This window comes from Erythrolamprus reginae, chromosome 2 (assembly GCF_031021105.1).
Source record: "Erythrolamprus reginae isolate rEryReg1 chromosome 2, rEryReg1.hap1, whole genome shotgun sequence".
Classification (NCBI taxonomy): domain Eukaryota; kingdom Metazoa; phylum Chordata; class Lepidosauria; order Squamata; family Dipsadidae; genus Erythrolamprus; species Erythrolamprus reginae.
Genome location: NC_091951.1, coordinates 155,331,505 through 155,345,329, shown reverse-complemented (window position 1 = coordinate 155,345,329; position 13,825 = coordinate 155,331,505). Strand labels below are relative to the sequence as shown.

Sequence of the window (13,825 nt, the reverse complement as noted above, 5' to 3'; positions counted from 1 at the left end):
TTTCCATGTTGTGCTAATATAGATGCAGGGCTTTGTTTCTTAAAACTAGGGAGGCTTCTGTCAATAATTTTAAAAGATGCAAATTTTAATTTGGAGATGCAGCTAGCTATGATGAATTTATTTATCATATTTAGGTGTGTGTGTGTATGTGTGTGTATTCATGCTACATTTTACTCCATTCAAGCATAGCTTTCATCAACCAATTTTAATCTTCCATGATTTCTTTAAAATTCTGATTCCTGAAGAAAATGTTTTTCCTTGTGAAGTTACAAGTATTGTGGTTTCATGTTGTTTCATATAAGATGCTTTGAAAACAATAGCAGGTTTCATTTCAATCTATGGACTGACAATCTATGGACTGACAATCTATGGACTGACAATCTATGGACTGACTATTAGAATTGTAGTGAAAAAGACATAGTCAACCAAGATACTTTTTAATTAGGATAAGCAACATCTAAATATTTATATTTAACTTTTTATTTCCTTCTTTTAAATTCACATATTTCCAATTTCAGCCCAAGCTTTTCTTTACTATATTCTCATTCTGAAGTTTTGCTTTGCAGCACTGTATTTTCCTGTGCAGGAATAACAAAAGTTGGGATGTTGCCATTTTCATTTCTGAAATGAAAAGAACGATATCACTGCCAATTTTCATTTTTTAACATCCTCTTTCATATTTAGTATCTTCACTGCAGCTGAAAGAGGAATTGATAGATGGAGAGGAATACAGCTTTCTCCAAGGAGCTTCTGATCAGGAAAGCAATGGATCAGCCAGCCAGTACATCAAGCAAGAACCCTAAGGGCAAATCTGAACAGGATGGTACAAAACAAGACTTCCTTAAGACTGATGTTCCCATTCAGATGTTACTGTTTGATGGCTTCTACTAAGGGCACTTTGCTAACTGCGGTTAAGATTTCAATTCAGAATTTTTGGAGGACAAGAAAGCTATTTTAGCGGAGGGGGGGAAAAGAATTTTCAATTTATTAAAAATCAACATGTTTGTGTTGTATTTGAAGCTTTTGAAAGAATTTTTGTAATATTTTCAAGTTCAGATTGTTAAAAAAAAGATACTCTAATTTTTTGGTAAGAATTAAAAAGCTTAATTATAGCAGGATTGCAGGAAACCCTTTGAGGAAGATGAGGTAGTAGAATAGTTGAAAACACAAATGAACTGTTTGTGAACCTTCTGGTACAAGCTGGGAGCTTCTGAACTGAAAAGCTACACTAGTCATGCCCTGTCTTTTCCTCAGCGACATCATGAGGCACGGCGATGAAACATAAGGAAAAAAATTTGAAAGGATGGAGTATTAAAATGTTTTCTCCTGGCACAGTGACATACTGACAAATCTGCTTAAGATTTTTGGAGAATTAAGCTTCGGTCCTGTATCATTAAAGTTACTGGGCCTGTTGTTCATATTTTGAAGTACAGTACTGAGATATTCACACAAATGATCAGCAAAGCTTCCATATGTCAACTGGTTTATGGGACATTTTGTTGTTTTCTTGTGCAACGAACTGAAAGGTCCTTTTCTAGTGAAACAGCAACACATTTGATTTTCCATCCTGATAGAAGACACACCCTGAAAAATGCAGCAATGTGCTCCTGAAGACGGCATTAGTCTTCTCTACACATTTGGAAGAACTTCTTGATTGTCGCAAACGGAGCTGGTTTGCCTCAAGATACTTTGGAGCCTGCGTTGAACACAGTATTTTCTCGGCTGCTGAATTTGTCGTAACTAGTGTGGCATGAATGCCGAATTTCTTGGAAACTGTTCCTGGATAGTTAAAACTGTATGGAAGGCATCATTCACAGAACTTAAAATGTTGACATTTCCACTCTAGTGTCATGACGGGATGATATATGTCACAGAGTTTTGCTTTTACCAGTAAGGTTCATTTACTAAACTCTCAGGAATTAACTGCTTATATTCTGTAATTGCTTCTGGGTCATAGCAAAGTCGACTTTAGAGCAGTCTGTCTAATTCTTGTTTCAAGGGTAGGGTTTAGAAAAAAAATTAATTCTATAGATTAACCTCTACATCCTTTAAATCTAATGCTTTATGACTAGCAACTCTCCAAGCCCCAGAGACAATTTTTGGCGTATAAATGTTTTAAATTTTTAAACGCATAGAAAGTTGAAAACCAGCAATTTTGATTATTTTCTTATCTTTGTTATTGGGTACATACCATTTGTGATATGCAAAGGTTTACCACATTCTATGCAAGAGGGGATAATGGTGTAAAATTTTGTAGTAACTTCTGGAAGTACATTTTTTTTCCTGTATAATATAGGACTGTATGAAACTATTCCTACTCTTTCCTTTTTTCTTTTTTCTTCTTTTTCTCCTTTTACATAGCTGGGCCATTGTTAAAAACTGCTTTGTGTATACATTTAAGAAACTGAGTATCGGGTGTCAAATATTGTGAATATAAGTGAAAACTGCATACTTACTGTATTGTTATGTCTCTAAAAAGATTATGTTCATAATCCTTAGAAGTACAAGGGGCGATCTGGGCTTAGATGATCTGCCTACTTTTTTTCCCCCCTCTAGGAATATATTGCCCTCCCTCATTCACAAGTGCTCCATTACAGCTGTTTTTGAAACTTCCCTGGTTTACAAAGCAGTTTATGATGCTACAAAAAAGAGCTGCTCTTGGGGGAGGGGAGCAAAAAGCTGTATCATGTTTGTGTGTACACTCATATGCATGCACACATAAGGATTCCCCAGATCACAGTAATTCTGAAATCATAATTCAGGCGTCAATCCCTTAGCACGCTATTTCTTAGGCCAGTGCTTTCCAAATGTAAATGATCCATGTCATCAGGTCAATTTATCTGTAACGTAGAATCCTTCAAAAACAAAATGAGGTTCCAGAAGGAATGGCATCAAAAACTGAATCATCCACATTTTTTCCCCATCTTGGATCATAATTCTGTCGGCCATGCTCAGCTATAATAATGCAGGACTGATAGCACGAATGTTGTGGTTTGTAAAAGCCACCGTGTAATATCTGCATTGTCAGAAAATCTTGGGGACTTGCAGAATAATGTTTGTATACCAAGTTCTTCTGATTTTTATCAGAAAGATAATATTACTCTGTGAAAAAGGCTTCCTGAATAAAGTCTGTACTAATGGCTTTTGCCTTGAGGTCAGCATAAAAACTTGGGCTTATGTAGAAATTGTTTAGTTATTTGATCCAAACGAGCTGGAACCAAAAGAACTAGTTAACTCCCAATTCCTAGTGGACACACATGGTGTGTATTTTGTATCTGTAGGATTGGCAGAAAATCATGAAGTGCAGTAGTGTTTCCCCATTCCTGTGCATGTTGTGATTGGAGAATTTCACTAATTCCTGTCACACTTACATTGGAATGGCCTTTGTCCAGATGAACAGATGCCCTCTTCTACCTCTGAATATGGCAGCTCCTGGAAAAACCCACAACCACATTTAATCTCCACATCAACTGAGAACCTGATGTTAACCAGCAATTCTGCAAGATGTTAGACGACTTATAATTATGTTTGGGATAGAATCGTCTTGATTACTGCTATAGTGCAGGTTCTCTGATTTTTTGAGATATTTTACATATTTATGTAGGTACTGATATCCTTTTAGGATTTCCATGCTCCCATTTCTACATCTTGATACATGTACCCAATTAAATGAACTTTTTTCAAATCTTGAAATTGATTCTTTTTCCACGAAACTCTTGGGTGACATCTTTTTCCAGACTAGTTTTTATTTGTCATTTTTCTTCAGTGTTCATTCTGAGTAATGCTAATGTGTGGCCTCTTAAACACAGCAGCTAGATGACTGTAAACTTTCAGTACCATTGGGTGCATTGATTTTTTTAATGTGATTTGGTTTTAAGAACTCCAGTTTACTGTGAACTAATTACCAACAACAAACTGGGATGGAATCAGGATGGAGAGGCTGAGTGGATATTAGTTTGAGACTTGTACTTCTTTTATGGGTCAGCTAATATTACAGTATTTGGCACAAGGCAGGATCTTTTTAAATAAGAAGGCACCGCAGGCAAGGTAAATTACATTGCAAGGGCTCCTTTGTATAGCTCAGAATTTTACATCTTTTCCATGCTTTAAATTTCCTTGCTGAATCAGAGGAAAACAAAAGCAGTTATCGACTTGTTCTATTGATACTAACACGGGTTTCAGTGTTTGTTTTTATTGTTGTCATTTTTATGTGATGTGAACACCTACTCCCATCAATATTTGTATTATGGTGCTAATATATTGGTAACAATCCTTTATTGGAAAGGGATTAAAACTGTGATTAAATTGATTTTTTTTTAATTTTCATATTTAAGTGAAATCTCAGCCATTTATATAAAAGAAAAAAGAAAAAAAGCATGAGCTTCTGCCTCTGGGAAAATGATTGAGGCAGAAGTTAAACAATGGTTTTTACATCATTTCTGTATGTATTTGATATATAGATCACTATCTGTAAAAATTTAATCTTTAATTTTCTTGGTTATTTGTGTGGTCAATTGGGAACATTTAAAAACCTCTAATGTACATAACTCAGTGAAAATTGCTTTTGAAGAAATTAATGTTACTTTCATTTTTAACAGACTGCAGATTTTCAAGCATGGATGTGAAAAAGCATTAAGAATATAACTTTGTGTACAAGATGAAAATAATTCACTAAATTTGCCTTTTTTACACAAAATAAAAATGTTAAAAAGACCAGGTTGTGAATTTTGTCTCAACAATTCAAGAATATCTTTTAAAATATTGGTATAAATGAAGTATCTCCATTATCACTAATAAGAGATAGTTCTACATTCATTCAAGCTTATTAAATAGGTTCTAATGATAACACTTTGACCATTGGAAAGAAACGTGAACTCTATATCTGCTTTATGGAGTGAAGTATAATTTCGTGACTGGCCCAATACTGTTCCTCTCATGTAGCTTTAGTTTAGCCCCAATCTGCTCAACCACTGTCTCAACCACAAATTTAGAACTTGAACCTTTTCTATAGCAAATATAGCCAGGTCACCATTTTGAATAAAAAAACTGCAAAATAGTTTATGGGCCATAAATGTTTTGGCTGTGATTTAGGAACTACTTGTGTTTTTATCATAAAATCATCACAAATCAAGTAGGTGTTTTGCCCATTTAATTACTGGGATTATACAATCCTTATTCTCCAGTAATAGATATGGTTAGGAATCCTCAATTGATTAAAAAAAAGTATTTGAGAACAGAATTTTTGTTACTTTATTCCATCTGTATAAATGCAGCTGAAATATTTAATACTTTAAAAGATCACACACATCAAGAAGCACTTGTTAAAAACTACTACAACTTTAAAGGAACAAAACCAAGATCCAAGATGTTATTGAATTACGGCAGAAATATACAAAGGAAACCATTGTTTCCACTATAGCCTGTACTGGATGTCCCCACAACTTGTAATGGGATGGGAAGGAACCACACTGACAAAAATTACTGCAAACTACAAATACCTGGTGTGTTGATCAGCTGTTTGGTGGCTAGTAGAACAATAGTAACACAGAGGTTGTGAGGCTTGGGTGGGTGGACTTGGCAGCATGCATTTTGGCGCAGTTTATTTTAAAATATGCCACCAGGCTATGCAAGTCCATTTGGTGGGCTATGCTGTGCAGTCCTACTGGGAAGGGAAATCCCTCCCATATCAAAATTCTGACATGGTGAAAAATACTGGGCATCAGAATCTATTCTGTGATAAGTGAATCCTGTTTTTTAAGATTGCGGATATGTACTATAGGCCCCTGACTTACAATAAGTTCACCTAGTAACCATTCAAAGTTACAATGGCACTGAAAATAGTGACTTATTATTATTATTATTATTATTATTAATTGGATTTGTATGCAGCCCCTCTCCGAAGACTTATGGGTATTTCTCATACGTATTGCAGCATCCCCATGGTCAGTTGTTTGACAACTGACTCACATGATAGTTGCAGTGTCCCACGGACACGTGATCCCTTTTTGCAACCTGACAAGTCAAGTCAATGGGAAAACCAAATTCACTTAACAACCGTGTTACTAATTTAACAACTGCAGTGATTCACTGCAGTTCAAATGTGGCACGTAAAGTTGTAAAATGGGCCAAAATTCACTTAATACATTTTTCACTTAGCAACATAAATTTTGGCCTCAATTGTGGTTGTAAGTTGAGGACTACCTGTAATTAAAAATATATTTTATTGGTAACTGGTATTTGCTTACCATGCACTTTCATTCACTCTACAAAAAGCAAGAGAAAAGCAGTTTTAGGACAATCACTGCTGAGGTCTTCAAGAAGTGAATTTTGACTATGCAGATGATGTAATATGTTCTTGAGATGTTCCTTATGAATTATGTCATAAAATAATATTACAGAAGTATAACATTTGGAGATTTTGCAAAAGGTAATACTCCCTTGAATGATGCTGGACTTTGTATACTTTTCTCAGGAATATAGCATTGATTTGCCACTGCCTTCTAGGATGTATTTTGTTTCCTCAATCTGACATACCATCCTGGGATTCGTTAGTGGTCTCCCATCCAAGTTCTAACCAGGAGTTAGCTTATTTAATTAGCTGCTGCTGCTGCAAGATTGTTCCTCATAAAATGCAACACATTTGGAATTCAAAGTGTTCTGAACTCGTTGAAAGCACTTCAGGTGTTTCATGTGTGCTTCTGTTATAGCCAAAATAGCTTGTCTTGAATTCAAATCAAAATTTTTAGCATGTCTCTCATCTGTATTTATTGAAGATCTTTTTAAAACCACAACATGTACGATGAATACACCTCAAATAATTCACACATACATTTTCATTTCTTTTAAAGACAAGAACACTTATTTGTTCATGATGCCTTTATTTCATAGTGCCAATCAAGGAAGTAACTATGCTAACTGCTCCCAGCAAGGGTGGAATGAAATGACTTGTTGAAAGAAGGCACGACTCCTATGAAGGGCTATTTTACTCATAAATCCATTCTTTAGCACAAGATTTATAGTCCACAAGTTCTTCAGGCTGGAACCACAGATTGATTTCATTTTGCGCACTCTCTACCGAGTCACTGCCATGAATGATGTTCCTTTAGAGAAGACAAAGATGTTAGGATATTTGGTGGAGCAGTTAAAGAAATTAAACAGACTGCATGTAGTTTAAAAAAATTCTATTTATAAGCTCATTTCTCATTTCCACTACACATTTGTAAGATGAAAGTACCATCCACAATCAAATTACTACCGATAGTTCAAGTCCAATGGTTGTATAATCTGTTTACATTACTCCTATAATTAGCTATAGTGTAGATTTCACTAAATAGTTTGAACAAGGTTGCCATTTCTGAACTAGTAATTCAGATCATATTAGAACTCAAAAGCATAATATTCTATGCTTTTGAGCTCTACTACTAACAGTACAGTATTCTACATGCAATTAACTTTTTAATCATGCATGCTTTTGCCAAACTTTATCTTGTGCATCAAATGGTATCAATGCTAGACAAAGATAAAATTAACACACTTGACAAAAGATTAATATCTAGCTTTTTTATTCTCAATAAACAGTTACCTAGTTGTTTGGGGGCACACTTCAGAATGTTGGCAATCACATTTAAATCAGTCACGGTCTTATTTAAAGTTTCGATCAAATTCTTAACTATCTCCTCTCAAGGCACTTTGTTTTAATATAGACAGTATTTCTTTAGCCATTATTTAGCCATCAGAAATAAACAAAGAAGAAATTTGGAAATAATGTGAAGACCCTGCACTGAATGAAATACCTTATTTTCCTACATTTTGTTTTTAAGAGGATGAGAAATCCCATTTAGTGAATAAGGCAGTTTTGCATTTACGTATTCCTTCCTCGTCCCTGTTTTGAGGGATTTTTGAAAGTAAATTTTATATCATATCCTAAATTAAGCATCTGTCACTTCAATTACTTTATGTGTGCCATACAATGATAACTCTTTAACACCAACATGCTAGTCAACAGAGACTTTAAATAAAAATCATTCAGTATTTGGGGGTGAGTGGAACTCCAGTACAATACAGCCCCAGCTTTAGATATTTTATTCTTGGGGCTTTTTGAGTATAAGACCACAATTCTTATTAGCATAGAACACGTGAGCTTTCACTTGAGGCCTGTTAACCATTTTTAGGTTACTGAACATTTGTACCTAAACATTTATTTGTACATTAGTCGTGCATTTTATAAATTCGTTAAGTTCTATATAAGCATTAGCATAACAGAATCAATATTTTATACAAATTAATTGTATCTGACATTTTTGAAGCACTTTGATTTCTAGCAGGGCTTCCTATATAAAAAATAAATTGCAACACCAACCTGCCCACTTGAATGCAGAAATCTCCACGAATGGTGCCAGGTTTGGAATCTGCTGGATTGGTTTCTCCCAGCATTACTCTGCCTGTCTTCACAACATTAAGTCCTTCCCAAACCTATAAAAAAACAAGTTTATTGAATAGATGCAAATATGATATTGTCAGAATGAATAGCTGTGGGCTTTATTGTACAATACACATCTTTAAAAGTCATATACTAATATATTTTTGTTTTAGTTTTATTGAAGTCAACTGGAATTACTAGATTTAAGAGGCTTAGCAAAGAGGGATAACATTTAATTTCCATGTTGGCAAGCAGGAATCACACAAACGGGAATTAAGATGCAACAGTATCTTTATATTTATATTCTGAAGCAGACCAAGCCCTATTCTGGAGCTTTTATCCAGTATACCAATGGGTAATAATATATACTAATCAACATTAAAAATTCCATTCATTGGGACTTGGTTTGTGTCTTTTAAATTAAAGCTGAATTTGCTATATTACAGAATGAATGTCACGTTTCTATGCATTATTATATAAATTCTTGCTTTTATCTATTCCAAATCTATCACTAGTTTACACAATCTTAAGACTTTAATATGATGAAATAAGGATGTTTAATTTACTCCTGGATCGATTTCCTGTACCTACTACCATATCCTCTCCCCCCCCCCAGATATTATGTGCAATTTTTTTCTAGTGCAGGAATGAAACCAGCTTGTCTCGTGGATAAAGCCAACCAAATGTTATTACAATCACAGACCAGACATCCAATATATTAAATGAAGTGTACTACAGTATACAATACAAAATATAAACTCATACAGAACACCTTAAACCACTTCTTGTTCAGGGAATTAACTTTCCCCAACCACCAGACCATCCCTGAAATGGGCAGAATTCTATGGTCCAAGAGAAAATAGCAATCCTTTGCTAGAGCAGTATTTTTTTAAAATGCATGTAGTATTTATTATCATGTATTACATTTGCTGTTTCCTAGAGGGAAACACATGATCGTGTTATATAAGAGAGCTGGTAAATTGCCCAACTTTTAAATTATTTTTCTCCAGAAAATCAGGTCTAGGTAGGAGTTAAATAAATGTTCATAAATAGATACTTACCATGGCTACTACAGGCCCGGAATTCATATATTTAACTAAGCCTAAATAGAAAGGTCTGTCTTTCAGGTCAATGTAATGGTTTTTAAGCAGTTCTTCAGATGCCTTTAGAGAAAGGAAACACAGCAATGGATTAATCCTCTTTTATCAGTGGAAATCTATTTTAAGTCTGTCTTCTCTGAATGGCCCTGTTTGCACCAGCATCAATGAAAGAGTTCAGCAGATCAAGTGGAAAGCATAATCTAATTGGGGGCATAGAGGAAGGAAAATCAACCCCTCTCAATCAATTATCTGAATAAGGATGACAAGATTAACCTCTTGTCCAGGTGCCAGAACAAAGTTCTTAGACAGCCTTCAAAAATGGAATAGATAGAGGCACTTCACCACCAGTTATTTTTATACTTTCTGCTCAGCCAGGGAAAAAAGGAAGACAGGCAGAAACACATATGAGCCCTATGTCTGCTCATTGTAGCACTAACCCCCTTTTTTAAATGCAAAAAAGGAAAATGAGTGAATTACTGCTTCAAAGCATTCTTTTGGGTAGCTTGAAGAAGCTTGAAAATGTCAATTCCCACTTTTCATGGGGACTCTTCTGATCATCTGCTGCTGATGTGTGGGGGTAAATGATAATGTTCCTTGTGTTCTGTGAACACAACTAAGAATATCACACCTCATAATAAACACAGCTAATTTCCATTAGTACTAATAGTTTGGATAACCAATCTTAACAAATCATCCATTAGTGTTGTTACTGTAAAAGCTACATACCATCTTGCAAAGTAGAGTTTTTAAACCAAAGTCAGACAAGCTCATTTTGGTTAACGCATTTGGCTGTCAAATGAAAGGTTCGAGCCCACCAAGGGACAGGTGTCACCTTTCTGCCATTTGTCAGAAATAGTGTAGGGTCTCCTGCTTGAGTGGGGGTTGGACTAGATGATCCATAAAGTCCATTCCAACTCTGTTAATCTGTATAGCTTTATGGTTTTGAGAGAACATTCTACAACTGAGGAAACAAGAGGACTGCCAGACAGATCAGTAAGAAGTTAAACTTAAACATGCGGAACTTACAAGTGATTTTTGTTTTCAGATTGAAAATAATCAAGATTAACTGATTTACTTTCTAAAACAGTCCACCTTGAGTTTTGTACAAGTTGCTAGAAATGGTCATAGATATTAAAAAAGTATTTACCTTTACAATTGTAATCTAAGCTGAATTGAAAAGCTGATAATAACCATAATACATTCCTTGACGCAGTCATAACCTCCCAAATCACAAGAATACAGAATGTTATAATTATGTGATGTTTTTGGATACATTTTATGTTAAATTATTTCAGCTGATGTCAAAAAATAAATGCCATCAGTCTGTGCCTTCTCCTCTGAATTCATCTGATTTTGAACTCTCAAAATGTGCTAGTTTTGGGCTTCTATATGTGGGTAGAAAGAGTGCAAGATGAAAAGAAGGGGAAAAACTAATAAAATGCTAGAAATGTAGGCTAAAATAACTCTGAATTGCCTAGTCTAACTGTAACTTAAAACATGAGAATATATTATTCATATTGCGAGCTTACATATCTATCAATCAACTACCACATGAACACTTACATGGATCATTTTCATAGCTACTAGATGGAAACCCTTCTGTTCAAATCGTTTGATGATTTCACCCACTAATCCCCGCTGGACTCCATCAGGCTTGATAGCAATGAATGTACGTTCTGTATTAGAAGCCATAATTCTGCAGGAGAAAAGTAGGAATATACCAGTGAAAATCAATGGCAAAACAGTTCAGTTTTACCATTTTTAAATGGAGAAAATGGATTGGTGACTAGCAAATTACAGCAATAAAGATTTTAAAGTACATAAGAGGCTAAGCATGAAGACAGGTGTATTAGGTTTAGCTGGCTAAAGAAGGGAGAGAGAAAATTAGATCCCTTTTGAAAGGCTCAATGCCACCACAAGACTACTAGAGTTAAAATACTTCTAATAAAAGCATGTTGCTTTTAACAGTTGAATCCAATCTGAAGAGGTTGAAGTGTCTGTTAAAGGAATGCACCAACTCTATTATTTCTGGATGAGCAGTCAATTTGATAAGTAGGCCTCTTCCAATTCAGATGTCTCTAGAATGTATCTTCCTGCTCATCAAAGAGGTCCTGTTCAAGTTTTCCTCCTGTTTTTAAGATTTTTTAAAAATAAAATTGTATTCTGTCTGCGGAGTCTGCAGAGAGGGGCAGCATACAAATCTAATAAATAATAATAATAATAATTATTATTATTATTATTATTTATTAGATTTGTATGCTGCCCCTCTCTGCAGACTCCGCAGACAGAATACAATTTTAAATGCTACATTCATATCCTTTCTAAACATAGAGTAGCCAGCCTCTAATACATTCCTCTGACCTGGATTGCTAAAGTAACAAACTATTTCAGGGTTAGTGTATAGGCAAAAATGTTCACCTGTTTCAAGAGATCATTAAACTACAATACCCAGAATCTCTTGCGATATAAGGATTGCTGGGAGTTGTAGTTTATAAGAGCCAGGGTGGCACAATGGTTAGAGTGGTTAGAGTGCAGCACTGCAGGCTACTTTAGCTAACTGCTAGCTATAGTTCAGGAGTTCAAATCTCACCATCGGATCAAGGTTGACTCAGCCTTCCATCTTTCCGAGGTGGGTAAAATGAGGACCCAGATTGTTGGGGGCGATATGGTGATTTTGTAAACCACTTAGAGAGGACTGTAAAAGCACTATGAAGTGGTATATAAGTCTAAATGCTATTGCTATCATCACTTAAAATTATTATAAAGAGCCAGTACTGTAGTGGTCAACCTGCACCTCTAGCAACCAGGATATCATGATTTCCAGACCTGCCTGAGGCACAGAGCCAGCTGGGTGACCTTGGGACTAGTCAGTCAGTCACTCTCAGGTCAAGAGGAGGAGGCAAAGGCAAACCACTTCTGAAAAACCTTGCCAAGAAAACTGTAGTCCAAGCAACCATTCGAAGTCGAAAAACTGACTTAAAGGTAAAGAGGGGGGAAAAAAGAATACGCTCACTAATACTTTTTAAATCAAGAACTCAACAGAGACCCAAAGGGCGTTCAGCCTTAAATTTCAAAACGGTTCTTGTATCTTGTCAGTTCACATAACTGGTGAGAAGCTTCCCGGGACTGGACTTTTCATCCCTACAACACTGACGTCCATTGTGCTTCTTCTACCACAAAAACTTCAACTCCCAGAATTCCTCATCCAGCGAAGCCGGCTCAGCATTCCTCACCCAGCAAAGGAAAGCTGGCTGAGGAATTCTGGGAGTCGAAGTCCACAAGTCTTTAAAAGTTGCCAAGGTTGGAGATCCCCTGCTCTGGTTCATCCTATAAACGTGCTGCGGGCAGCTTCCATTCCAAAGGGCCAGCAGAGCCTCGTCCGTCCACGTGTCACGCTTTGTTCTCCGGCTGCCTGGCTGGAGGCGGAGTCGACACGTGTTCCGAGGTTAAATTAGCGACTCAGCAGCCGGGAAGGTTGCCGCTTCTGGTCTCCAAGAAACAAACCAGTAATGCCGGCCCCATTCGAATTGCTTCGAGCCTCGGTGGGGCGCCGCCCGACGAAGAGGGGGAAGTGCCTCGCCTCAGCCACCTTCAGCTTATACGGAGACCGGAAAGGAGGAGCGACGCCTTCCGTCGGCCCTGGTTGGAGCGGTGGAAGGGCTTCACAATGAAGCGAGTCGAGCCATTGCTCCTTTTGCTTCCGTGGCAGCTTTCTTGTTAAATAGCATTTAGACTTATAATGTCTATATCATATCTATAATGGTATAACCCGCTTCACAGTGCTTTAAAGCCTTCTCTAAGCGGTTTATAGAGAGTCACCATATATTACCCCCAATAATCTGGGTCCTCATTTCACCCCCTTCTTTTCTAGGTTGGCCAGTTCCATTTTGCCTTCTTTACGAATCCCCCCCCCCCCCCCGCTCCAAGGCGGCTTTCGGTTCTTCTTGCTTTCTCCTCTCCGAAAAGGAGGCCAGCCGAGAAAACCCCACTTACCTCAATCACAGGGGGAAAAAAAATCTGATGCGGGCGGGCAGGCAGGCAAGCGGGGCGGCGTGGTTCCAAGCTGCTGCCTCCTTGAAATCCTTCTGGGGAAGAGGAGGAGCGAAGAGACCAGGCTGGCCTTAAGTCGGAATCTCACCCGTCGGACCCACCCCTTGGCCGCAGCAGAAGAAGGCGGGCTTCGCTGTCGTGTTTCCCCCCTCCATTTCCACTCAGCCTGACCGCGTAGGTTGCCTTTTCCTGATTCGCGAGTGGAATCCCCCCGCGAGTGGAAGTCTGACTGTGGAAATGGGAGAGGTGTTTCACA

At 37.0% G+C, this 13,825-nt stretch overlaps 2 protein-coding genes across 5 annotated transcripts in view; one reads left to right on the top strand and one right to left on the bottom strand.

The window, feature by feature from the left end:
* Positions 1–4,711, top strand: part of MBTD1 (mbt domain containing 1) — a 59,854-nt gene extending 55,143 nt beyond the window's left edge. For 2 of the 4 annotated variants that reach the window (XM_070740039.1, XM_070740038.1), the window contains exon 16: positions 4,599–4,711. In XM_070740039.1, coding sequence (XP_070596140.1) covers positions 4,599–4,636 — 38 coding nt within the window. In that variant the 3' untranslated portion in view covers positions 4,637–4,711. Of the gene's footprint in view, positions 1–684 lie in introns of all 4 variants that reach the window. The other 2 variants (XM_070740036.1, XM_070740035.1) reach the window with 1 other exon arrangement.
* A 2,147-nt stretch (positions 4,712–6,858) lies between these two features.
* On the bottom strand, positions 6,859–13,617 carry NME1 (NME/NM23 nucleoside diphosphate kinase 1). Its single transcript, XM_070740041.1, has 5 exons — positions 13,513–13,617; positions 11,083–11,215; positions 9,481–9,582; positions 8,360–8,472; positions 6,859–7,100 (listed from the first exon to the last, which is right to left on the bottom strand). The coding sequence occupies exons 2-5, from the start codon at positions 11,209–11,211 to the stop codon at positions 6,983–6,985; spliced, it is 462 nt and encodes a 153-aa protein (XP_070596142.1). The 5' UTR covers positions 11,212–11,215; positions 13,513–13,617; the 3' UTR covers positions 6,859–6,982.
* Between the last annotated feature and the right edge of the window lie 208 nt (positions 13,618–13,825).

What these genes read in the sequence shown, in the direction of transcription:
- NME1 (XM_070740041.1), bottom strand. Translation starts at nt 11,211, where the DNA reads ATGGCTTCTAATACAGAACGTACATTCATTGCTATCAAGCCTGATGGA. An exon ending in CCGGGCCTGTAGTAGCCATG is followed by an intron (nt 8,473 to 9,480) that starts GTAAGTATCTAT and finishes GTTTTTTTATAG; the next exon opens with GTTTGGGAAGGACTTAATGT. An exon ending in TTCTGCATTCAAGTGGGCAG is followed by an intron (nt 7,101 to 8,359) that starts GTTGGTGTTGCA and finishes TCTTCTCTAAAG; the next exon opens with GAACATCATTCATGGCAGTG.